The following is a 26,315-nucleotide window of genomic DNA, read 5'->3' on the forward strand; positions in this document are numbered from 1 at the left end:
CGGGAGCAGCTGGCATCGCAAGCGGGACGCGAGCGGGCGGCTTGCAAGGGACGGAGGAGAGTTCACGTTTGGGGCGTGCTGTGTTTCACTAGCGGGCGGCGCAGCCCCGAGCCCGGGCAGCCCCCGCAGCCCCGGCCCGGCCCCCGGCGCGCCCCCTCAGCCCCGGTGCCCGGCGGCGCAGGCGCGGTGGCGGCCGGAAGCGGCGTGTGGGCCGGCCGGGCAGCGCTCCCGCCCTGCCTGCCCGTCCTGCCGGCCCGGCGCGCCGCGGCCCCGCCGCCGGAAAGATGCTGCCCCTCTCCATCAAAGACGATGAGTACAAGCCGCCCAGGCTCAACCTGCTCAGGAAGGTGTCGGGCTGGTTCAGGTGAGTAGCCCAGGGCCGGCCAGGCCGGGTGCTGCCGGCGCCGCGGCCGAGTCCCCGTGGAGGGGCTCTGCTGGCTGGCGCCGAGGCGCCCGGGCCGCCCGGCGAGCGGCTCCGGCCTCCTGGCGCTGTACGGGCGGCCGGTGACCCGCCGTGTGCTCCGTGCGCAGGTCTATCCTGGCGGACAAGACTTCCCGCAACCTCTTCTCCTTCCTCTGCCTCAACCTCTCCTTCGCCTTCGTGGAGCTGCTCTACGGCATCTGGAGTAACAGGTAACCGGGGCGGGGGCGCGGCGGGGCGAGCGTGGCTGCAGCGCGCAGGAAGCGGCGCGTCCCGCCCGGCCACTGCCACGTCTGCTCTCGGCGGGGCCGGGCCTCCTGGCCCGCCGTCCGGAGGGGCCGCTCGGCAGAGCCTCGGGGGCCGCTGGAGAGCTTCCCCCGACCGGGACCGCTCCCGTGGGCAGCGACCGGCGCCGCCGTCCCCTCTGCCGGGTCCCGGCGACGCGGCCGAGGCGCTCCGGCGGAGGGGGCGCGGTGCGGAGGAATGCTGTTTGGAGTTGCTGTTATGCTCGGTGCTTCGCTCAGGAGGAAACTTGGCCTTGGCCCGATTTACGGGGCTCGGGGGCTGTAGCTGCTGTTGTCACAGAGATCCTCTTTGGGGAATGTGGCTTCGTCTGTAGGTGGATACCTGGATATCGCTGCTTCAAATATCTTTGTGTCGAGGGAGAAGCAGGATTTGGCACATCCTTGTATAGCTCAGTGGTACTTTACACAGCACAAAAATTCACAAGAGTGAAAAAAATGGAAGAGACTTGATTAAACTGCTACTGAAAAATCTGTAGCGAAATACAAGAAATGCAGAATAACTTCAGTACTGGTGTGCCGTACAAAGGTAGAGAACAGGCAATGGTGGTAGTATTGCTGTCATGCTTCATTGGTGATAGAGTAGTTGGTTTGTGATGATATTTCAGTCTCTGTTAATAGTTCAGTTCAGAATGGACTGGCATGGAAATGTCATTTAAGTCCAGCAGTGTCCTCCTTACCAAAAGCTGTAATATGAATGTAAATTACCAGAACTCTTATAAGTCCCGAGCGAATGCAGTGGTGTGGATTTGGAAATGGTTGCATCCTAATATTTGCAATGTCGTTCTGAATCTCTCAAATGACACTCTAAAATCCTTAACTTTGATTACAGTAATTGCTACTGTGGCACCAGAGAGCATGCAGCGCTGTCATGGGCACAGTCTATCCTTGGCAGCACTCAGACCATTTTGAATGTGTTTGGTTTTGGCTTTGATGTTGATTTACTTTGCAGTTGTTTGAGGATTATTGAATGCATAGTCTGTCCATTTGAGTATGGATTTTTTTTTCTAATAACTCAGCAGATGTAAATATTTTTCTTAGCTGTTCTGATATAAAGAGTTTTGTGTTCATGTGACTTTGTTCTGATGTCTGTCTTTTAAACATAACATTTTGTTTTGGTAGTGTGACCTTAGAAAGTCCTGTATATGAGGTAACTAAACTGAGACACTTTAATGACACTCACAGAACTTTGTCACTAAAGAACATGGTGTATTGGAATTCAGAAGACACTTATTTTTGTTCATACTTGAGATTAAAAATTAGGATTTACTGCATAGCCATTAAATGATTCTTTTGTTTTAATTTCAAGTCACTAGTTTTGGGTATCTCTAAGTCCAGATTTTGGCCTAGAGCAAAACAGGGACTTAGCAAGTACTTCTTTAGTAGAGAGGGGTAGCAGAGAATATGATGAGGTATGTCTTCAGTCAAAGCAGACAGGTCATGCCTTGGGGAAGTGAACACGTAACAAGTAGCCCTATAAGGAGAACCATTTTGTCATTTTTTGAAGACACAGTGCCGTTGCTCCTCACATGAGAAATTCTCCTGAGCTTCTTTTTGCTAAATAGGTTGTTTTCTGAACTCAGAAAAGAGTGTTATCCAAATGCTTCTTGATCTCTGTCAGGCTTGGTGATGTGACTACTTCCCTGGGGAGCCTGTTCCAGTGCTCAGCCGCCCTCTGGGTGAAACACCTTTTCCTAGTGTCTAATCTAAACCTCCCCGAGTCAGCTCCGTGCTGTTTCCTGGAGTTCTGTTGCTGGTCAGTCACGAGTTTGCTGGCTGAGAGCTTGTTTGCTTGTTTAAGGTTGAAATTTGCTACACGAGCACATTTGTTTAATTTGATGTTAAACTAAATCAGCTGTGGAAGTGACTTTATTTAGACACAGTGTGTTTGAGTACAGGGTTTCTACTAGTTTATATTCTGGATGGTGTGTGTGGTTCTACAGGAGTTCTTGCATGCATCCTGTGTTGCTGGTGCTTCACTGTATTGGTGGTCATTGACTGAATCGCTTGATCACTTTAGTAATCACTTTGCACCCGTTTTTTCTAAGGTCTTGTTGCTTTACAGGTCACTTTTAAAAAGCCTCAGATGAAATGAGATTGGTCTCTTACCAGGCTTCCTGCCATTTGTGCAGCTCAATGACTTGTAGCTGTACCTATGCTACAGAGCGTGGTTATGCTGTGAGGTGAATGGCATTGCAGATGCAGTCTGCTGACCCCTGCTGATAAATCCACGTGCCTCTGGCCACCTGGAATTGTTAGCTTAGGTCTTGAAAGCAGCACAGCTCTATTGGTGTTGCACTTAAGGTAAGTCTTGCCTTAGTGAGATTTGCAGGTGTGAGCACAGTGCCATGGCAACTTGCTGCATTATTTCTGGTTTCAGAACTTGTATGGGATTCTGTTAGAGTAGCAGTCCTTATACAATTCTCTTTCCCAGAAGGTTCTATAAAACCCAAAAAAACCAAATAACCCACCCAAACCCAATCACCTCAGAAAACAGCTCTCTCTGCTTAGTAATGCTTATTCCTTCCATTTCACAATCAGTAAGTACAACTTAGGGTTACTGTCACTAATTATCTTCTACCTGAATATTTGATGTACTTTGTGGTGGGTTTTTTTCCTCACTGGATCTTCTTAACTGCTCAGAACCAAACCTAAAATGAGATGTTTCCATAAAGATGTTGCCTGATTTTGGGGAGGAGGAAGATATCACCAAAACTGTTCAAGAATTCGATGGCGAATTCCATTTTGCTGCTTCATAGGCATCCAGCCTCTATGGGTCTTGTTTTAAAGTTTGTTCAGAACAGCTTCATCTCTCCTGCTTTGGTGGCTACAGCACCTGAGGACAATATACCATGCCATCATCCCTCTGCCTTAAATGTTAAGCTGTGTGTACGTATAGCTCTGTATGTGTCCATAAGGTATATATATAAATATATAGAGCAAGACACTTGGTCTTTCCTCTCCTTCAAATCCACTTGTTGAGTGTTTCATCTGAAACATTTAATTTTAGTCTTGTAATTGTTTTCAGTAAGGCTGAAATAGTTTGGCTTTGTAATGTGAAGTGGTTGGAACTTTGGCTAATGAAACTTTGTATTTCACTTCAATGTGAGTATGTGTCTATCCTCTAGAACTTGTTAAACCAGTAATTGCTTCTTGGGCTTCAGTTTCCAAGAACTGAGTTGTATATGTAATTATTCTTAGATAATGAGAATGGGGAAAGAACTGGGAAAGTGGAACTTTTGGGATTGTTGATTAACAATTGCTTAACAGTACCTCTCTATCGAATGTCCTTTAAAATATGAAGTATTGTTTTTTGGTTTCAATGCACGCAGTTCCCTGCAGACTTACAGAACCTGTTCATGAGTAATTTGATAAACTTTGGCAGTGCTTGTGTGTAGTGTTAACCCCAGTTTACCTATAGCCTACAAGCTGATAAAAGTTCTACTGACTGGCTAACTCATGAACTAATTTAAGTAGCTTTGAACCTCTTAGTATGCTGGTTCACTTTAACTGTGTTTCTCAATCAAGATTGACAAACAGTTGTGCATTGGTCTTTGAAATAAGCCATTTAAGATGTGGTCTCTCACCCTCTGATTCCTTCAGCCTCTAGATCTAAGAGGTGTGTATGTCCTAGTCAGTGCCTTGCCACTGCTAAGGCAAAGATTTAAAGTTGAATTATGTTGATGGGAGATGTGGCTGTGGGTACATCTACTCCAGGGATTTTGGTTTGTGTCTGTGGAAACCACCTTTCACTATCACCAAAATCATAGCTAGGAGGATTTTTTTGCCAAGCAGTTTTCCAAAGTGCCTTCTGTAAAGCTGACAGAAGCAGTTTTGGCATCATATTTGTGTGATAAAGCATGGATTTCTCCTCAGTGCCAGCAAAACCATGCCTGAAGCTTAGAAGCACAGCATATTCTGCTAGTGTGTAAAAGATTAATGTCTGTGGGGTTTTTTCATACTCAATATGTAGCATATGGAACATAACCCTTTTTTCCTGTTCTCTTTCAGTTTAGGTCTGATATCAGATTCTTTTCATATGTTTTTTGACTGTACTGCTCTCTTGGCTGGATTAGCAGCTTCAGTTATTTCAAAATGGAGGTCAAACGATGCTTTCTCATATGGGTAAGAAACTTCAGGTCTTACCTTAATGTATTACAGTAAATGCTTAGGCAGTTATTTTTCACTTACAAACAAAAGCTTTTTGCTGAACATGGAAAAACTATGTTGAAAGTGAGGGTTTTTTTAAGGTGAGCTATGTAAACATCTAAGTTAATAGAAATAATAAAAATATGAAGGCATTGCTTTTGGGAAGGTTTATCACTTCCAAGATCTCTCTGATCATACTAGTGGAAACAAGTTAGAGAGCAGAAAGTTGCCCTGCATTGCCATGTATTAATGAGACCAGTGAAGAACAAGCAGCCACATCCTGGGTTTGTCCTCACAGTGCAGTGAGGAGCATTACAGGGATTCCCACACTGCTGGTGTCCCACTTCTCCTTTGGAACAGAAAGTTACAACTGAAAGGATCCAAATCTCAGTGGTGCTGCATTGCAGATTATAAACCATGACTCTTGGAAGCAGCAGGATTAGGGAGCTGTGACTGCCATTTACACAGATCCTCAAAGCTGAGGTGTGTCATCCCATCCTGCCCTTGGTGGATTTATCTGCTGCAGCTGGCCTTTGGCAGGCACTTGGTTCCAGTGAACATGGCAGCTGTGCCCTATAAAACAATACTGGTGGTACCATGTCATTAACTGGTAATACTGATTAACAGCAAATTACTTGTAACATGGGCATTCCCTATAGCATTATTGGCCTGTCAGCATTTAGCTTCAGCTGCCTTGCTTAAGTGTGGCTCATATAGTTTGAAACTTAAAGCACAGTTTAATTTAGGTGGAAGCTCCAGTGTGCATAGAAATCAATTTAGAGAGAATCGTACCATGAACTAATTGCAGTGAAAGCACGTTCTGTATTAATCACTGCTGAGCATTTAAACAGCTGGTGTTCCCTTTATCAGAGAACAGCCACACTTGATTAAGCCTCATGTTTGCTACATTGAAATTACTTATTATTCTAATCTGGCAGTTTGTTATTGTCAAAATTTGATGTTTGAAATAATTAATTTCTACTTAAAACTTTTACTGAAAATCCACCTTCTAGAGGGGAAGCAAATTAATACATGTCTGTTTGATATTGAATATAACACCAGAAAACTTTGATTAGGTTTCATGTGCTTATCTTAGTTTGTGGCTTCTAAATTACGTTTATATCATAACTTTGAGTAGACATAATCTTAAATGAAAAGATTTTGACATACTGAAAGATTTCTTTCATCTAGATCAGAGAATGGCTGATCTGGATCAGGCAGTTTCTGTCAAAGTACAGCATGGTCAGTTTTATATACTAATCTGTAATTTATATGCCATCTTCTATTTAGCAAATTTGTGTAATCTAACTGTTTGAGAACTAGAAGATTGCACTCCAATCTCTTAAGTTCTAATTTTCAGCATTTAGATGAAAGTGGTAATATCTGCTATTGCTTTTTTTTGTCTCTTGCAGTTATGTTCGAGCAGAAGTACTTGCTGGTTTTGTAAATGGCTTATTCCTCATCTTTACAGCATTCTTCATTTTCTCTGAAGGTGTTGAGGTATGGGATGAAATCAATTACACTATTACATTCTATATTTAATTTGGATAACCATTTCTGGTTTTATTAGGAATAAATTATTGAAATTAATAAATTGAAAATTTAAATTATGTTCATAATTGGTTAGAAATCTGATTTGAACAGAGAATAGGGCCATCTGAAATTCCTGTTTAATGACAGAGAAACTCAGCTTTTTCAGTTTCTGTACTAGCTTCTTAAATAGTGTGTTTTGTTTATGTGTAAAGATTCTGTGAGGTAGAGCCTGTCCTTTTTTTATATTAGGTCTATAATGTCTCATTGAGAAAAATATTCCAGAGGAAGTAGGGTAGAAAAGAATTGAAAAAAATCAATCTAGATTTGAGAATTTCTATAAAAGTCATAATTTGTTCTGAATCTTCATTTCATTCCCCTTGTTGCCTCACCTCTCTAAGGAGAAAGGAAGAAATGGCATTCTAGACTCTTAGAAGTCTTATAGGTGACTTAAGCAATCTACATACTGCAACAAACCTGAATATTTTCAGATGGTGTTGAGCCACATCCCACAGAATAACCAAATCTTATGATAAAACCGAGCTAGACTCTCAGAATATTCTACTGTACTTTCACAGCTTTAATAATAGAACTTTATTTTCAGACACTGAGAGTTGGTCTGTGTATCATCCCAAAAACTGGAAGTCCTGAGTAATTTTAAATTATGTCTATATATATGTTATGTATGAGAATGCTCCTGTATCTAAGTAGTTTTGTGGTGCCTTTTAATAATGTAAAGGGACTGTAAAACTCTACATTTGCTTTTTGGTTTTTTTCTTTTTTTTTTTTAGAGAGCCCTTGAGCCTCCCGATGTGCATCATGAGAGACTTCTTCCTGTTTCTATACTAGGATTCATTGTAAATCTGATAGGAATATTTGTTTTTCAGCATGGAGGTCATGGGCATTCACACAGCTCTGGTAGGATGTAACTTCAGTACTGTTTCCTTTCTTGGCAGCCTCTGTTCCAGGGCTTTATTATGCCCCAGTGAGAGCCCCAATATCACATTTGATGTCTTCTTAGTGGCAATCCTAGCCAATTGTGTATGTGACCTATTGCTATGTTGACTCTGGTGTTTTATTACCAGCCCTGGTATGCCACTGTTGTAGTTCTCATGTTAATACCCATTAACTGGAACACCTAGGAGTCCAGAAACTGCTTTCTGGAGTTCATGCACTCTCCTGCACCTTATTGAAAGAGATTTGCAGAGCATCTTTTTGGACAAACTTAAGCTGGGCTTGAGCAAGGTGCTGGCTGGAAAATTTAAAAACAGTATTTGAACCAAATTTGAAGCATGAGATGATTCTGCTTCCAATGTTTCTCAACTTAGTGTCTTTTGAATTGAAATGCAGAATTTATTTGCCCAAATACACATGGTAAACACTCTGGGTTTTTTTCTGCAAAGCCTGTGGGCCTCTCTTTGGGCTTAACATTTAAACTTAGATAGACTGGTGGAAGACCATAGTCTTTAGTCTTTAAGCAGTAATCTAAACTTGAATTTTTAATCTGCACATGACAATAAATTTCTGCTTTCTTAAAACAACTATTTTTAAAGTGCTTGTATCTAATGAAGTGTACATTTTTCAAATTGTACTAGAAGTCTAGCACAACAAGTCTCAGAAGTGGGAATGTGTAAAAGCACTTGACTTCTCAAACCTGGTATATTTCATGTATCTTTATATATAATATGTCTGCACAGCAGAGCCATAGATGACAAACACCTTGTGTTAAGTTTCTTATTTAAAGCCATATCTTAAGATGATCTAAAAGATGAGTAGGTTTTGAGTAGCTGAGAAATAAATATAGGAGTACTTTTACTCATCATTTATGTATTCATAAATGCACTCTGATGGTGATATTTGTTTACAGGGCATGAGCACAGCCATTCTCTGTTTAATGGTGGTCTCAGCCATGGGCACAGTCACAGAGATCATGGACACAGCCATGAACATAAACATTCCCATGGACACACTCATGGTCATGGCCATGGACACTCTCATGGTCAGGATTATTGTCATGGTAAGTACTGGGTCATCCTGACTCAATCTAAATCTACAATTAATAACTTACCGAAAAATAAAAAGAGCATGTTGTCAGCTTGTTGTGATCATACATGGAAGTAGCTTCATTAAATGTCTTCATTAAATGCTCTGCCACCATCATGTTTTGTGACTCATTTTGTGTTTCACTTGCAGTAATTTCAACGTTAGTTTTTAAAGATTTTGCTTTACCTCTGGTTTTTGAGTGTGTGCTGCAATGTTGTGTGTTGGCAAAAGATGAAACAGTGGTATGCTATTGTAATAGAGTGAAATTAGTTATCAGGTACCCTGTTTCAGTTTTTTCATTAAAATCAATTGACAAAGTTGAGCTGTTTTGCTACTGTTCTCCATTTGTTTAATTTTACAGCTCAAGGTATTAGGAAAAATCAACCAGTGAACTTCGGTACTTATGGATTATTAGTTGTACTTGGTTTGTGATCTCAAATAAGACTTTCCCCTTTTTGTGTAGTTGTTATCTGTTTTCAGATGGTTATGGAAAAGATACTTGTTATGTTAGCTGTGCTGAAATCTTTTCTATGAAGGCAGACAATCTGAGAAGAGACATTCATGTTAAATATGGTCAGTAGCCTTCACTATGGGAGAAGAGCTTGTGTAGGTAGCACCCATTTGAAACAATGCAAATGAAAGCCTTGTGGTAGTGCAGGGTTGCCAGTCCTTCCTGCCTAAGCAATAAAATTAGATCTGACATGACTGAAAATGTGCACATTCAGAGCAGGGAATAGTGTGGGAACTGGCAGACAGGAGGTGACAAAGAGTATAAAAATATTTACTTGTCCCTTCCTTGCTATTCTTAGAAAATTGGCGTTTGTCTTCCAGTAGTTCTCCTGGAATTTGGTTGGAAAGCAGGAGCTCCCTGCTTCTGCCTCTTCCTTGCTTTCCACGTGGCCCCCACCCTTGCAGAGCAGTGAATGTAGCTATCTGTCTTGTGCAGTTTGATATTCAAACCAGCTGTTGTGTAAATTGTTGTATATCTTCACTAGAAGCCTTTTACTATCCTCTAACAAGTTTTTCTTAAAATATCTTTCAGATTAATGCTACAGAGGCATTAATCTGCTTGGATGAGAAGATTTTTTACTTACTTGTTCCTTCTCCAAGTCTTATCCTTGTTTTTTTACATTTGGTATAAATGCTTGCTTAAGTGAAGTATTTCTGATTAGCAAATTTATTTGAAGCTACTCTTCTACCTTCTGTTCTTGAGGGGTTTGTGGGTGTGTTTTAAATAAGAACAAATGTAGATATTTTATTTTCACATATACCTATGTAGAAATCTATTGTGTAAAGAGATGTTGTATTTTTAAAAATGCATTTTAAGACTTAATTGCTGCATTAAAAAACAATAGCTTGAGTAAAAGCTGGTCATTGGGAGCAGCCTGTCTGTCCAAGACATTTCTGAAAGGGAGAGTGTAACAGAAGGGCCACTAGAGAGAGCCTTTGTCGTGGTTAACGTGTCAATAATTGCCTCCACAGATGACCATTCCCTTGAAGTAATGGCTGGATCCAGCAAACAGATTTTACAAGGTATGATGAGGATAAGTATGATGTTTTATTGGTTTTAGCACAGTCTGCCTGCCTGGGTCTGTCACACCTCTGTTTTAGAGTTCCTCTGGAGAAATGCCATGTGTTTCTTAAAGCAGCTATTTAATGAAGTTCCATTTCCCCTGTAAACAGCTCTGCTGTATGCTGTGCATGAACAGGTGTCGAGACATTCACAGAAGTCTAAATGTGATGCACTGTCAACACAGTTCAAAAGAGACATCCCAAAAGCTGGGATTCAGCTTCTGTTATTGATGCTGAAAAATCAATGAAAAACTAGGAAAGAGTGCTTAAAAGCAGAAAACCTAAGGAGCCTAATTGCAGTATATATTCTGTAACATGAAGATGCAGATTGATGTAATTGTTAAAGAGTACCTGAGCTTAAAACTTGGCATTTCATCAAGCTCTTAAGAGTTGGTTTAGAGCAGATGGTAATGCATCTAAATTTCTTGAAGTAGTATTGGAGTCCGTGATCTCCTGAACATTAGTTATAGATAATTTAGATGTTGGTTTTGAGCTTTGGTTGGCTGTTTGTTGGTTTTATTTAGCTTTTTTTTTAATGTTCAGAAGTTAAAGGGAGACAATTATTAGATGTAGGAGGTAGTAATTATTTGGCATATCCAAATGTATATAGGGTTTTCTCTTATTGGATGATCTTCTGGCTTGTTTGTAGTCCTTGAGAAGGAGCATTTACAAGTTCTCCCAGAATTTACAGTACACTGTATTATGTATATTCAGTATTTCAGTTGAAGATATTTCAAAGTCAGTCTTTTCGTGAAACACTCATTTTAATTGAAGCACATTAAAAAGACCTGATTTTATTTTAATTTTTCAGTATTGAGGGAAAAACCCCACCAAGTGATGCAAAGACAGTCACTATCAAGACAGTCACTCACAAGCAATCACATCCCACCAGCAGATCAGTGCCTAGGGAGGTCTGAGCAGCAGAAAGACAACACTAGTGTCATTGGGGAGTGTGGTGTTGGATGGTATGAAATGTCCCTCTGGTCCATTTGGATCAGCTGGCCTGGCTGTGTGTCCCCCCAGCATCTTGCCCACCCCAACCTTCCTGATGTGGGATCATGAGAAACAGAAGGCCCTGATGCAGGCTGCTGTGGAAAACCCAGCTCTGCTCCAGCCAGAGTCAGTACAAATGCAGAAATCCCCAAAGAGCTGGTTTATAGTGGTGTGTTGACCTGTCTGGAGAATTGCTTTCAAAAAGCTGTTTCTGAATGATTTCCAGTCACTGCCAGCAGAGAGCTCCAAAGGCTTAAACTTTGACTAGCTGCAAAGTATGTGTTTCTTTGTACTTGAAGGAAGTGTTACTCTTCAGAATAAGAGTAAGGCTTCTCATGTCTGCAGTATTGTTTAATTTTCAAAACTATTTGTCTTGGATTTCTTTGCCAAATAACTTCTAGAAGGTGTTGTCAATTAAACGTTAGCACATGTCAAAGCTTTGCAAAACTGTTTCTGTTAACAGTCTGTCCATCTTATACAGACCTCACTACTGTAGGCATCAGGGAACAGGAGTTTCTGTACTATAATAAGGGTGAGTGAAGAAAGTCTAGCTGCAGCTGTTAATCACTGTTCAAGTTAATAGCCTTGCTATGAAATGCCCAATACTGCGAAGTGCATAACAGAATGTAAATTCTTCAAAGGGCCTATATTCTACAAATACATTAAAATCTTGGTGAGTTTGACCCAAAACTGACCACAAATATAACAAGTATAGATCGTATTATCTAGTTCTTGAAACTTCTTTTTGTAAAACATCTCTGAAATGCTCCATTAGCTTTAAGAACAGCAAGTTGTAATGGTATCACTTGCTCTCTTACAGGTGTATTTCTGCACATTGTGGCAGACACGCTGGGAAGTATTGGTGTAATCATATCTGCTATACTGATGCAGAACTATGGGCTAATGATAGCAGATCCTATTTGTTCAATGCTGATAGCACTACTTATAGGTGTAAGGTAAGTGTTGCTATCACTAGTATTTGGTAGGATTTTGATGCTAGTTACAGCAGAAATTGCAGCTCAGAAGGAAAGGGTGTTTTGTTATGCTAATGGCTTACAACATTTGCTTTTCTTCCAAGAGTGGTGTGTTACCTCTGTTCTGTACAGCCATTCTGCTGAGCTCTTACATGAGCTATCTTTCTTTTCCTTTTTCTACAGCTACAACTTTCCCTCTAAAATCTGCATATTTTGTCCTTCTTTGCATAATACTACAAAAATGTCTTTCAGGTTCAAACTGTAGAAACCTTCATCTCTGTATTTAGTACATGCTTATATAAACCAATGTACTCCAGTAAATGGAGCAGAATGGTTTCAGGGCAGCAGAGTTGAGACTGCTGGCACAGGATGTGCCCTTGTCCTTCACAAATAAAGGCTACTAGGTTTTAGTTTTCTTATATCAACAAGAGCTGTCTTTTATTTTGCATTTGCACTCTGAGATATCCTTATTTCTTTTAAGATCTGATGGAAATGCTTCACGGACTTCTGGATTTCACGGTTGTTTCTTACCAAGATCACTGTGACTGTGAAGCTGTTTGGATTAGACTGGTCAAGCAAATATTTCATTGAGTGATGTTATGAGGCTTTTTTGGCAGCAGTTTCAATGGTGCCATAGGGCAGTGTGCCACAACTCCACTTACAACCTAATAGCTCACCATTGTCTGTTCAGCAGTGGTGAGTGTCATCTGATGAAGTGCAGCTACTTCTGCTCATACCATGTATGACATGTTTATGGCTTGTGCATGGCAGCATTCACAGGATTATTGATGTGAATCTCCCTGCTAGTCAAAGTAGGGCAGACACAACGCCCACAGAAATTTTTCTGCTAGAAATCACTATTTAATCATCACTTTAATTTGAACTTCAGAGATTTTGACTTCAACATTCTGTAATTTCATAAATGACAAATTATTACAAGCTACTTCTAGTACTGAAATCTCAAGAAAATGGGAAAGAAAATGTGCAAGTTTCCAAGGTAGAGGTAATAGCTGAGTAAAATGTTTCCATACACTTTGTATTTTAAGGGTTCAGCTTTGTGTACAGCAGAAAATACCACATGAATGACAATTCAATTTTTTTCTTCCATTCATACAGTAGTTAAAATTATCCTGAATTCCATAATAGAGGTGTCACAATAATGCTGTTTATGGGTTTTCTAGCACAGATAGAAGGAACTTTTGAGACCCATGTTCTATGGTGAAAAAGCTGGAAAAGTTCACTCTTTGATGTGTCTTTTGATCTTAGGCCACACTTCAGCCTGTAACATTATTTTGTTGGTCCACAGTGTTATAAATGATCAGTGGAATAATCCTGCTATCAGTGCAGTGAGCTGTAGCATAGTTGATAGAAGCAAGCCTGCATTTCTTGCCATCTGACACATGCTGGCACATCAGTGGAGCAAACGCCAATTGCAGGGTTGGCTGGTTTTATGTTGGTATTTTATTTGTTTTCTAAGCAGTCCAGCAGACTGAACTACTGATGGTTTTGCTTGAAATGCACTTTAGGATCATAAATAAGATTACTGGCAGTTTCAGATGGCTGTTGAGAACCTGAGTCCCTTTTTGTGGTGTTTGATTTTAGTAATCTTCATTGACAGTTCTGGACATAAAACCACTGTTAATTTTGCCTTATTCTTCACTATGCTGTGTTTGAAGTGTCCTTTAAGAATTAGTGCAGAAGGGTTTTCAGATTTTCCCATAAGATGGTCTTCTGTAACAGTAATATGGGAGCCCAGGTCATGCTTGCTAGGATGTATAACAGTTTTGTACTTTATCTTTTCAAGTCACCTAAATCTAAATTGGTTTTATATTGAGTGTTTGCTTGCTTCAGTGTTGGGCAGCTCTCTCTGGTTTATTGGAGCCTTGCCTGCTGCTATTAGTGGATTTTCTCTGTTCAGGTTTCTGAAATAATGGCCACACTTGCCAAAGAAATCACAATATACCTGCATAAGATGACTAAAAATGTCACGGGTGCAGCATAAAGCTGTACAGACTCCCCTTTATAACCTGTTCTGCCTTGTGCATGTGCAGAAGGGTTAAGCAATGCTTCTTCAGAGAAGTCAGGCAGTGCTTTTAAATCAAATGTTTGAACCTTCTTGTAGACAACATCTCTAATTAGTGCAAATTGTCAGCTGCTGCCACAGTTGCTCTGTTGCTCCTGTGATCCCTTGCTAAGGGTGCTCTAGGGTGCCATTCTCTGCCTAACTCCTCATGAGTTAGCTCAGAACATTCTGACTGCACATTGAAAATCCCATGTGGGATCTGAATTTTCCTGGATGCAACCACTAATATCTGATGATTCTTTCTTCAATTACTCTGTACTATCTCATGCAAGTAAAGCATAAATGGGACATGCTCAAAATAGATGAGTCTGTTTTACCAGCATTTTAATATTTTTTTAACAAAAGCTTGACTATTTCATTGTAGTTTAGGCTGACACTGTTCAAGTTTTTTCCAAAGTGTTGTCCACATAATTATAAATGCCTTGAATCAATAAACAATTTCCCAAGTCTCTGAACTGCTTTTAGTATTTAAAACTAAATACTCATTTAGTTTTAACATTAGTATTCTAAGTCTTATTCTGAAATGTTGAAGCAATTTTGGTATTTCAGTCAGCTACGTGCAACTAGCCATGCAAAAGCCACAACTCTGGTATAAATCAAGTTTGTCCTAAACCACTATTAGACCCACATGTTTCTAGAAAGGCACAGTAGACTAAATCTGATACTAGATTGGACAGAGCATGCAGACTGCATATTAAGTGGTCAAAGAAATGAGGCAATTTACTTCAGTCATTTAGTGAAGTTGTTTCCATGGGTTACATAATTTTTTGCATAAAATCTTGAGCTGTTTGAACATGATATAATATGAAAGAGCTTTGGGGGAGGGTGTGCCAGTAACATTTAAGTCCTTTCATGTTTGGGGCATAGCAGTATTAAAAAAATTACTTTTTTTTAATGAAGTGCTGCATTCCTTAAGATTCAGAAGGAATTTTCTATAGCAAAACTCCTCCAAACTAGTATGTCTGTTGTTGGAGTTATTTTAAGCCATTATTGCTAAATGTAAAGCACTACCTTTATTTACAGGGTAATGGTATTACCTGCCAGCCTTGCTTGAGAATCAAGGTACTACATTGTTATGGGAACAAAGAATTCAAAATCTGTAAAGCATGTGTTAAACCTGTGGTCCTTGTCTTGAGCAAAGTTTGCAGTCTGATTAGAATTGCCATTGCCTAATAAAAAAATATTCATTCAAGTTCTGAAACAGCCCAACAATCTTCACACTGTAGATATAGATGGTGGCTGGGAAAAAACCCCAGAATTTGGAAAAGTGGCTGTAGATTTTGAGCTGCAGTATTTGAAGAACCCTAGCTGGTCTTGATCCTTAGCTTTGTGTACCTTCCACAAAACCTGTCACAAATACACAAAGCCCCTATTTTCTGTAGTGCTGAGAGCACTGACTGGATTTCCTGCTGTGCTCTGAGTGCAGTGTCTGTCTGAGGGGTTCTTTACCTGGAGTTGTTTTCAGCTTTGCAGTCCAAGGTCACGCCAATGCTGGGGTCTTGCTGGCTGTGCCTACAGAAACAGTGGCATAAACAGGATGGCACAGAATGGGCATGAGTGTTATCTGAATGTGATGCAGGTTAAATGAGAGTCTGATGCTTTCACTCTTAATTTTTAATCGATCCATGTGTAGTGGTAGCAGGCTGTATTTCTCAGATTCATGTCAATAGTTAGTTCATTTTGATTTATTTGAACACCTTTCACTTCTCTAACAGTGTATGTGCAAATGTCACATGCTGTAACAATAGCTGCCTTTGCTTTTCTGGCTTTTGTAGAGGATATGTTTTTATTCCAAATTCTTGCTATGGGTTAGTTCCTCTTTCAAATTTTATTGTCTTGTAAAAAAGTGTGATATTTTACATTTAAGGCTTGGTAATCAGAAAGCCATGGAATTGTGTCTGCTTTAATAGCAAAGCTTAATGACTGCTAATGCATGAGAATTCCTTCCACTTGGTGAGAATTCAGCATTGCTTGTTTTCCTCAATAGTCTTGCAGATTAAAACAAACATGGGGGGAAGCAGCAGTGTAATAGCTGCTGTGGAGGCAGCCACTTTTTTTTTCCACTAATGACTAAGCCAAAGAAAAGAGAAAGCTTGGTCAAAATCTCTAACTGTATTTTCAGCCAGCTTGCTTTTGTCATCTTCCCTTATGTTTTCTTCAGTCACATGAAGTGGAGCTGATATTTCTAGGGCCTCCTAGTGATTAAGTAATACTGGTTTTAGTTAATGTTTGAGAAAAGAGCATAGTCTGTGGAGTTTTGGTTTTTAAATTAAAGGTTTTTACTTCAGTAGTATGCATGAAACAATGGAAAACATCAGGCATCATAAAATTTGATTCTGTTGTTTGTTGTGTTAGTTGGGCTTACAGTAAGATACCATGTGAGCTAGCACCCCTTTGGATGCAGAGGGGCACCCACAGGCCGCCTGTGCTCTGAACAGCATTTGTGAGGGCCTGTCACATCACTGCAGCTGTTTTTTGGCTTTTCAGCTTTGCAAAAGATCAACTTTGTATCTAACACTGGCTCTAAGATACAGGAAAAAGGTGTGACCTGGGATATGCCTCAACTTTCACCAACAGTATCAAGCCATCCTGATTTACTCCATTCTTTGGACTTTTAAGATGTTCTTGTTTCATAGCCTCTTCAGATCTACTTTACAATTAATTTCTTTTCCATCAGATAATGTACATCAGTTTTAGTAGTGTAAATAATTTGTACATATTAACATATTTGTTAGCTTTCTTTCATGGCTATTCTCACACTTAGTGGTATGTTTCAATTAAAAGGTAGACTACTACATTCTCTATTCCGTTAGTTGTTTCCCTGTAAAAAAATATTCAGCCTGTATGTGTGTGGTTTTTGAAACCTTTGGATGCATATGCTAGACGGGCCTTGTTAAATTTATGGGAATGGAATAGTGTTCACTTGCATTCACTTTGCATCCTGAACATGTGTATTGGTCTTTCAAGGTTTTATTGAGAAACAAACCTGCATTTTAAATAGGGAGTTAAACTGAAATCAATTCACCACTGGAGTGTGTTGGCAGCTCCAGCTCCCTTTGATGTAATGCTTGTGACATGGACATTATTTAGTGAGATGGGTCCATTAATAAGAGAACCCTTTTTCCCTAAACTTCTGTAATCCACTGTAGAATGTGACACTCCAATTAAGCTTCCTTTAGACAGATTGACAGTTATTGCATTGCTAAATGTTTGTCTTGGTGACAGGTCTAGTTTAGGCAACTCCCGCTTGCCCCTAATTGCTTCTTCCTATTTCTGAAGCGATGCCTTGGTGGCAGTGCAAACGTGGGAGGCCATGTGCTGGAGGGCACCAGGCAGTGAATTTGGCTGGAACAACCTTTGTGTCTGCAAGAAAGTTTCATTTTAGGGTGCAGTTTTTCCAGGGGTTCATTAGACAAGAGTCACACAGCCTCGCGCTCCCTCCCACCCTGGCCAAGGTTTAGCCAGGGAGGGAGCTGAGCAGTCCATGAGCCAGCACTGCCTCATGTTCAAATGGAAACACTTAAAAAAAAATGATTGGGTCATCTGTTCACATCTGCAAATACACAGCTGGTCTGTGCCATGCACTCCACGTCACTTCATGAGATTTTAAACAAAGGTTCTGCAGTGTCCTTTAACAACTGCTCCAGTTAATCTCTTACAAATGTTTCAGGTGTGCCTTTAATCCCATAACTCCATGTACTGTAGCTGTGATGGCAGTGCTGAACTCTGAAATGAAGCTTACAGTTTCTGCAATATATAATCACTTTCAGTCCAGTTAGGTGACTTGCATGCTCTTGAAATTAAATTGCTCTTTAAACTTTACTGTTGGGCTATAGATATTTGTCATCCACTTGAAAATTTTAGAATGCTCTACTGAACCAGACATGATGCACTACTCCTAAACAAAAAAATCACCATGCTGAATACTTAGTAAGAGTATAAGCTCTTAGTGGTAGCTTCAGGGCATAGGTTTACTTCTCTCCTGGTTTTATTAAAAAACAAAAAGTAATAATAATAAAAAAGGGTATTAAATGTCTTCTTAGTTTGCTGATTAAAGACCATTTGGCCAGGAGGGAACCTCTAATTGCTTCCAAATGTTTAACCCTTGAGCTTGGATGAGACCCTACACTTAGCTCACTTCAAGAACACGCCAAGTTGTCTGTTTCTGACAAAATAACTCTGTTGTAGCTGGACTGTTCCACACTAATTTTGTTTTATGATTACCCCATTATTATCTTAGTTCATAAGAAAAATATGCCTTAAACCAAACACAAAAGCAAACCCAATTTCAGTTGAGTATTTTTATGGTTGCTTGTGAATGATTTGCCATTGAAGTTGGTTTTGAGCTATACAGCTGCTTTGTTGTATAACTTCCAAGACACCAGGAGATATCATCTCAAATCCCGTGCTTAAACCATTCATCTTTTGTGACTGACCGCCAGTTGACTCTGGAAACCGTGGGGGAGAAATAATCTTGCCTTTGATAGGACACCATAGCAATTTTGTCAATCCTTTTATTTTCTGTACTGGGTTTTCATGGCAACTTCCTCAGCTTCTGATGGAAGAGCTAGAGAAAAATTTCTCAGCATTAAGGAATCTTAGGCTTCTCCTTGCACCTTTTGAAAATGTAATAATAGCTAATTTCCTTTTTTCTTTCTAGTATTGTTCCACTTTTAAAAGAGTCCATTGGGATTTTGATGCAGCGAACTCCTCCTTCCCTGGAAAATGCCCTGCCTCAGTGCTACCAGAGGGTGAGCTCTTAAGCTGGTCTTGTTCTGACTGATCAAGCTGCTGACTGACTGAGCCTCAGCTGTGTGTATGAGGATATTTTATGATGTTTTTCCAGTAAAAGGAATGATTTTATGATGTTTTGCCAGTCAAAGGTACCCTAGAATACACAAATGGAGGTAGCAGTTTAATTAATAGTTTCCCAGAGTTCTGAATTGCCTGTAGCTTCACCTCAGTTTGTGTTTTAAAAATTCCCCATGTTAGGTCAGTAAAACAGATCCTGAAGCTATTCTTCCCAAAGTACTTTGTGCTTATACATAACATTGGAAGTGTATTTCTAAGAATACAAAGATTACTCTGGATTTGACCTGTTCTCCTACTTAACTTTTCTATTAGTATGCCCTGAAGTGCCTTTGCAAAGTTAGTACAAAGCACTTGAAGGAGTGCTGCCTTTCCTCAGGAGTTACAGGCTGTAATCATCACATGGAGGGTTTGCTGAAAGTGGAAAGAGGAAAAAACAAAGGGATTGGCAGGACACATCTGAGCCCTCACAAAATTGTAAATTATATATGAATATATTTCTGTTAGAATTAGAATCTCACAAATCGTTTCATGGCAAAATTTGCACATTTGAAAAAGGGCAGTTTTAACTGGATTCCATCTCAAATCCAGTAACTTACTTTTCTCTCATGAGCACCTCTATTTTCAGAAATGGTTTCATTATGTATACATGTAGAATGTAAATGCAACAGGGTACAAAATCACAACACATACAGAAAATCACGACACACACAAATCCATATGTTTCAACTTCCTTACAGTAACTGAGATAGTAAAAAAAAATTTTGGTAAAACATGACAAAATGCACAGTGAACTTGAAGTAAAAGAATGCATTGGCTTTTATAATACTTCCTGTAAAAAACCATAGTACTGGAAATATTTTCTGAAATACACTTTCTAAAATTTGCCTCTTGTTTTAGGTGCAGCAGTTGCAAGGAGTCTACAGTTTACATGATCCACATTTCTGGACCCTCTGTACTGATGTTTACATAGGGACTTTGAAGTTACTAGTAGCTCCTGATGCTGATGGGAGGTGGATTCTAAGCCAGACTCACAATATTTTTACTCAGGTATGTCTTATCAGTGGAAGTCACATCTCCAAGTGTAAATAGCTTGATGTGACATTGTAATTCTTATCAAGAAAGGTTAAATATTTCTGAGTTTGATACCTGTTTTGAAAAGCCTTCCTGCTCCAGCTGTATAGAAAAATTTCAAATTTTTCTCAGCTGTGAGATGGAATACTCAGCTGTGTAGATGGAACTAGTGTATCTCTCTGCATTAGTTTTTCATGCCACTTTATGAAAATAACAGATATAATTGTCTCAGGTGTATCAAATAGGGTTGATCTATATTGACCTTTAAGGAACTAAGAAAACAGATGAGGCTTCTCTTAGGATAGAGTTTCTCACCACAGACTACTCAGGCTTTTCACTGCATTGGCAGCTTGCACATGTGATGGCTTTCTGGATAGGTTCATAATGTAAACTGGTTTGAACAACAAGTCCCATGTTATGCTCTTGTGCTTAGCTCCATTTTAAACTGACAGTTCTTCAGCCAGCTTGCTTTTCAGGAAGTTAAACTGGCACAAAAGAAAGTAAGAATTGCTTTTGTGCAGCTTCGCATGTGGCAGTTATTTAGATGAATCAGAAGAGGTAATGCAGCAAAGCTAATGTTAATACATCATTATGTGTGTGCATTTGACTGTTGGAAGAACTCCTTACTCATCTGGTGTTCTCTGAGTGATGTGCTAAATGTGGAGATGAATTACACAAAAATAAGTTGTTTAGGTTTTTTGCCAGGTCACTTACTGATGTGGACTGATGTTCAGGACAGGAAACTGCTTTGGCTTTACAGTGTTTTTAACCCTCCTTCCCTTTTCCACAGGCAGGAGTAAGGCAGCTTTACATACAGATTGATGTTGCAGCCATGTAGTCAGTTTCTGGAATGGTGCTGTTGGACCAAAGTTTTCAGTACTGTACTGGTGTAGCAACACTTCTTGAAACAGAGCCTGCCTCCACCACGTCTGGAATTGACTGAATAGATTTCTTCCCTTGGGCTACGGAGGAAGTTCACTTCTAAGGAGTAAATATTGAATGAATGTTATGGACTTTGGGTCTTGTTTTTTTTGGGGCCCCTAAACTTGAAAGGTTTTGAGGGTTTTTTTACTTAATAAGATTGTGGTACTGGAAACCCTGTCATGTCTTCAGTAAAGCTGCTGAAACCACTGCTCATTCCCATCAAACCAGTGTTATTGGCAATTGGAAACTTGTTTTGTAGACAATGTCACAATGGCTGACATGCTTCAATATAATTGTATGTTTGTACAATTGTTTGTACTTTGCAAACTTAATGAACCAAACCATATTGGGTTTTCAAAGTGCCTTTTATATCAGGAGAGCTATTTGCCAGCATAAATATGGAGCATCAAAGGGTTTTACTACTTTTACAAATAATCTTGTATGCAGTCTGATTATTTACTAGTGATGTATGCGGGGGGGTTGTGTACTTACATAACTGTAGATGTTAGACTTCCATTATATTTGCATCTTACCAGACAGAAAAATTCTAAATGTAAAAGACAAAGCTGTTGTGAAGAGACTTGCTTCTGAGACAAGCTGGCTATTTTGTTGCACGTCTTGTGAAAATTATTTTAGGCCAAATATTAGATTTAACTCCAATTCTTAGTCTCTTCATACTGTTGAGAGTAATGAGACATTACACGATGTTGCTCGTGTTCAGTCACTTAAACAATGGGCAGTTGAGGGAAGATGCTGGTGATGGAAGCAATGCTTGAAGTTTTTTATTTTCCAAATCATGTGGTGGAAAAAAGCTAAATCCTGAAATTGTGGAAGCTTAAGTCTCCTTGATTTTAATAGGTTGTTATAATTTTATTAAAGTGATGAAGTTCAAATTTTGCCTTTTCAAATATTGAAAATAGTTGTTTCTGGCAGTTATACCTGCAATGGAAATAAGGACCACTTTTCATGCTGTTTTAGCTTATGCTTTTCCCAGGCTGAAAAATCTTATATCTTTGACTATTTTACTGCAGCCTTGTATGTTTTCATAGGGGAGAAAATTCTCAGTGTAGTAAGGGTTGTTAGATTGGGTTTTTCTTTCCAAGAAACATTCTTCCGTCATATATTTTCTAGCATTTGTAATCATTTTACTCAGATATGAGCGTCACTTTCAAAAGCGATCTGCTATGTTTGGTATTACAGATGATAGTTCCACTGTGCTGTAGTAGTTCACTTCGTAATGGAAGACTTTTTAAGAGGACATTTTACACACAGAACATGGTGAAGTAAAAAGCAATCCAGGCATTTTTCTGAGAAATCATAGCTGCCACTGATTGGTATGGATTTTGTTTATTTTGGTACCTGTCAAAGGTAATACTAAAATCAAGGCCCTGAGAAGCTTACAATGTCTGTGTAGTAAGTGCTAGGCACTATGTAATTATTGAAGATGGATTTGCAGAAATGGTTTGTTTGCCACTGATCCTGTTGAATCCATCACAGATATGAAGAGTTTCTTGCATTCATTCTATTATTCCTATATAGCACCTGATTTCTTTTTATGTGAAAACACACTTGCCAAATTTGATGGTGGTTCCTGAGTTTTCCAGTTGAGATATTGATACATGAATGTTGATTTCGTCCAGATATTGGGGCTGTACTCTTGTGCTTAGAACTGGAAGCTGGGTGTAAAAAAATGGCAGTACAAAGCCACCTATAAATATTGGTTTTAATCTTTGCTGTCTCTTCCAGTCTTCAGATCCCTCCATTGCCATTTCTGATCCCGTTTGCTCTCCCTGGGGACGCAGGCACAGAGTGCCCTCCCAGCAGGCTGCATGTTCCACAGCTCTTCCCTGGCCTAACCCTAACCCTGGCACTCTATCAGGCTCTCTCCCTGTCCCACCTGGCAGTGCTAAGCCCAGAGTTCCTGCCTGGGAGATGGAAGTTACACAGCACAGAGTGGGGTGCAGGAATCTATTGAGCAGATTGGAGTGCTGCAGTTTAAGATCCTCTGTGCATGTATGTTCACAGAGAAGGTGAAAATCCAGCTGTGATTATAGGGTGGAGGTACTGTTTTGTAGTGGGGTGCATACAGACTGCTGCTTGCTGGCTGCCAGCAGGACTTCCTCGTTTTTTAAGAGTTACTATTACTGCTATTTGAGGCTAGAGAAGATCAACTGATATCACTTTAAAGGCAAGTACCAGACAGATTCATTGCAACTGTGTCATGATCCAAGAGCAGGCTTTGGTTTAAGTCACCTTTACACCAGCATGTTTCAGGACTGACTGTTCCTGGACTTGTTGAAATGCTGCAGTGCTGCCCAAGTTGCTGAGCTTGGCCACTATACTATCTTAGCTTCTTAATGAAAAGACAACTGCTAGAATTTGTTGCCAAGTGAGAACCTGGCAGAGTGGCTGTTTGTTTGATGGTGGTGATGGTGTTCTCTTAAATATACATCTACCAAAATTTTAATATGGGAAATGGAGTGAAAAATCCTATAAGCCTGTTACAATTACACAATGATTTTAATAACTTTTGATAACTGTTTCTGCTTATTATGATTTAGCTGATTGTTGGAAGCATATGTTCAAGTCTATGAGACTTCTAGCCAAGCAAGATAGCACTTCATTATGTTTAAACATTTATAACAAGAAATATATCATTTGTTTGTCAAATGTAATTGGGGATGGTGTAGGGAAGTCAGATTCAAAACAAACTTTAGCCGTTTTAGGCTTTCTGAAAAAGGATAAGCATCACAAAATTCTACAAATTTTGTATGACGTGTTCAGTCAGTAACTGCAGTCACATGTAGTATGTCAGTAAACAAGGGACATCAGATATTTTTCCACCTAAGGGGATACTTGCTCAGGTTTTAGAAGAGTACAAACCATGCAGTTAAAAGCAAAAGTACAGCTTTCCTTACCCTGAGAGCCAAAGCACCATTATTTGTGTTTTGCTAATTACTTAACACTGGCTGCTTATGTAACACTTTGCTATTGACACTTTATTGGAGATGCAAGGCAGGATTTAAACAAAGACTTGTGTAAATGACTGACACCCAGAGATGGGTGAATGGCTGCAGATCATGTGTTAAAACTCAGCTTCCTGGTATCCACTTCTGAATTTTGAATCAAGTTTTCAAAGTGTGGTTTTCTCATGTTTTCATGTAGCTGATATTTACTGTGGGGTTACTGGTCTGTCTTTGTGGGTTATTTTTTTCTGTGACTAAAACCAGTAACTTAAAACCCTATTGTTTCAAAGACCAAGCCTGCAAACTGCATGATTTTTACCACATCTACAGCAAAATAAGAAGATAAAACAAATGTTACAGAGTGTCTGTATTAAAATGCCTCAGTGTTTTTTGAGTGGAAGAAAACTTCTCTTATGAATATGCACACTAAGGACTGGTCCTTTACAGGCTAATCTGGTAAGTATACAGCTCTGGACAGACTGGCTCCTTTCATCAGGAGGGCTCCTACAGAGAGCTGGGTTACTTGTGTGATTTGCTAAGCTAGGATGGAAAGTAAATAAATGACTTTGCTTTTTATGTAATAATTCCTACTAAAGCAAAAGTTCAGTTGCATCATTAGTAAAAACTGCTGACACTATTTTTACACAAAAATTGAAGCTGCTACTACAAATAAAATAGACCTTAGTGACTTACCATTCTTAATTCACTTTTCTTCAAAGATGTAAAGCTGGGTTTAAAGGTGAAGGAAAATTAATGGTTTCTCTTCAACTGTTGTAAGTGAACCTGTTCTGGGAATGCAAACAAGTTACAAGAGGAGAGAATCTGCTGCTGAACTGCAGTTTTCCATCTTCTGCATGTAGTATGCAAACAAATTGTGAAGTCCATGGCTTTTCTTTCACAGGGCAGATTGCACTTGCACAGTGCAGATTTTTAGTTGTGTGCTTTTATAAAATGCAAACTCTTATCTTTCTTCATGACACAAAGTCTTTAAATACCAATTCAGAGCAAGAATTTTAGTTAATAATTATACCCTGTCCTGTTTTCTCCAGCAGCCATTAGATCGCTATGATTCTTGATTATCCCACTCCTTTAAGCAGGATTTTTTTTTAATAATCTCTCTGATCCGCAATACTGACTCAGTAGTTAATTCCTCCTTTACACTTCTGTGAAAATCCTTATCTGCAGGTTGCTGAGGCTCCCTTTTGGATTTGTCCCCCGTTCAGGCTTTGTTGCAATGCCCATCCCTGTGGGCACTTCCTTGGCCAGACACTGCTATAATGTGAAGCAATGCCAGCCATGCTGGGCCTGGCATGCAAAGACTGAGTCTTGCTGTGTGCAAATACTGCTCAACCTACTTGTCTGTTTCAGTGAGCCACAAAAGGTTCCTGCCTATGTGGTAATTTGGCTGAAATGATGTGTAAAAAGAGCTGGGTATTTCGCTTCCCATGTGCATTGGAGCCTCTCACATGTATGCTGGGATTTTGTACAAGAGTTAAGTGAATCACTACAGTATCTTGGCTGAAGTGTGAAATAATGTGAATGAAGCAATTGCCAAAATCATTCCTGGCAGCATACAGCATATTGTTTGCTTTACCTTTAAATTACAGGAATTACTCTTAGCAGTGAGCTTCAGTTCAATAGCAAAGTGTGTCAAAGTACCTGTGAAGAAATCTGGCAGGTAACACAAGGCAGCTCACTAAAATTCTGAAGACTATGTCTGATTTTGTTCTGGAATGCTAATGTTAGTAGCTTAGCCACGGCTTGTCCCAAGTGCAATATTAAGAAATTTTTAATGTAATCTTTTCTACTTGAATACAGTCTATATAAAATGTTAAATATCCTATATTGCTGAAAAGATATGGGATCAAATTTCTTTCCAATAAATCTTCAGTTTAAAAAAAGTATGCATACAGGTCTGCTTTGTTTTCATCATATTGTGAAGAATAGTTGAAATAGCAACCACCATCATCTACAAGCTGATTTTAAAGAGAACTCTTGCAGTCTGTTTGCTGAGACTTGGCTTGAGATTAATTGTGGTTGCTGCAGTTGAGTCTAGCCCTTCATAAATGCTAGCATTAACATATGAAGAAATCCAGTACTATTTTTAGTTGCAGCTTCTGAACCATGAAATTCTGTGCAGCTTCTCCCCCTCTTTCACCAGCTGTCCACAGGGAAAGTTCTTGGTTTTCTTTGGTTTAGAGCATTCTCACCTGCCTGTATTCACTCTCCCAAGGCAAAGATGAACACAGACCTAACAGGTTTTGCACGCTAATGTTTTCTATTGGTAAGAGAACTCCTAAGTTTCTGCAAAGTTGAAAGGCAAAATTTAACATCTAATGCACTTTAAACAATGTATGCAGTACGTTTGGTTAATGCACTACAACAAGTGATGCCACAGAGACACCTGGTACTCTTCTTATCCTAGTCAGCAGCCCAAGACTGGAGTGGATGTCAGTGATCTGAAGCAAAGGTTTC

General features: G+C 39.6%; 1 protein-coding gene across 1 annotated transcript; it reads left to right on the plus strand.

Moving 5' to 3' along the window:
• The first annotated feature begins 231 nt into the window (after positions 1–231).
• SLC30A7 (solute carrier family 30 member 7) lies at positions 232–25,744 on the plus strand. The gene is made up of 11 exons (XM_066556200.1): positions 232–364; positions 532–633; positions 4,735–4,848; positions 6,285–6,372; positions 7,194–7,320; positions 8,270–8,419; positions 9,928–9,978; positions 11,831–11,966; positions 18,728–18,818; positions 19,777–19,926; positions 20,741–25,744. Exons 1-11 carry the CDS (start codon positions 285–287, stop codon positions 20,786–20,788), a joined length of 1,137 nt encoding a protein of 378 aa, XP_066412297.1. The 5' UTR covers positions 232–284; the 3' UTR covers positions 20,789–25,744.
• Positions 25,745–26,315: the final 571 nt, after the last annotated feature.

This window comes from Molothrus aeneus, chromosome 9, assembly GCF_037042795.1.
Source record: "Molothrus aeneus isolate 106 chromosome 9, BPBGC_Maene_1.0, whole genome shotgun sequence".
Taxonomy (NCBI): domain Eukaryota; kingdom Metazoa; phylum Chordata; class Aves; order Passeriformes; family Icteridae; genus Molothrus; species Molothrus aeneus.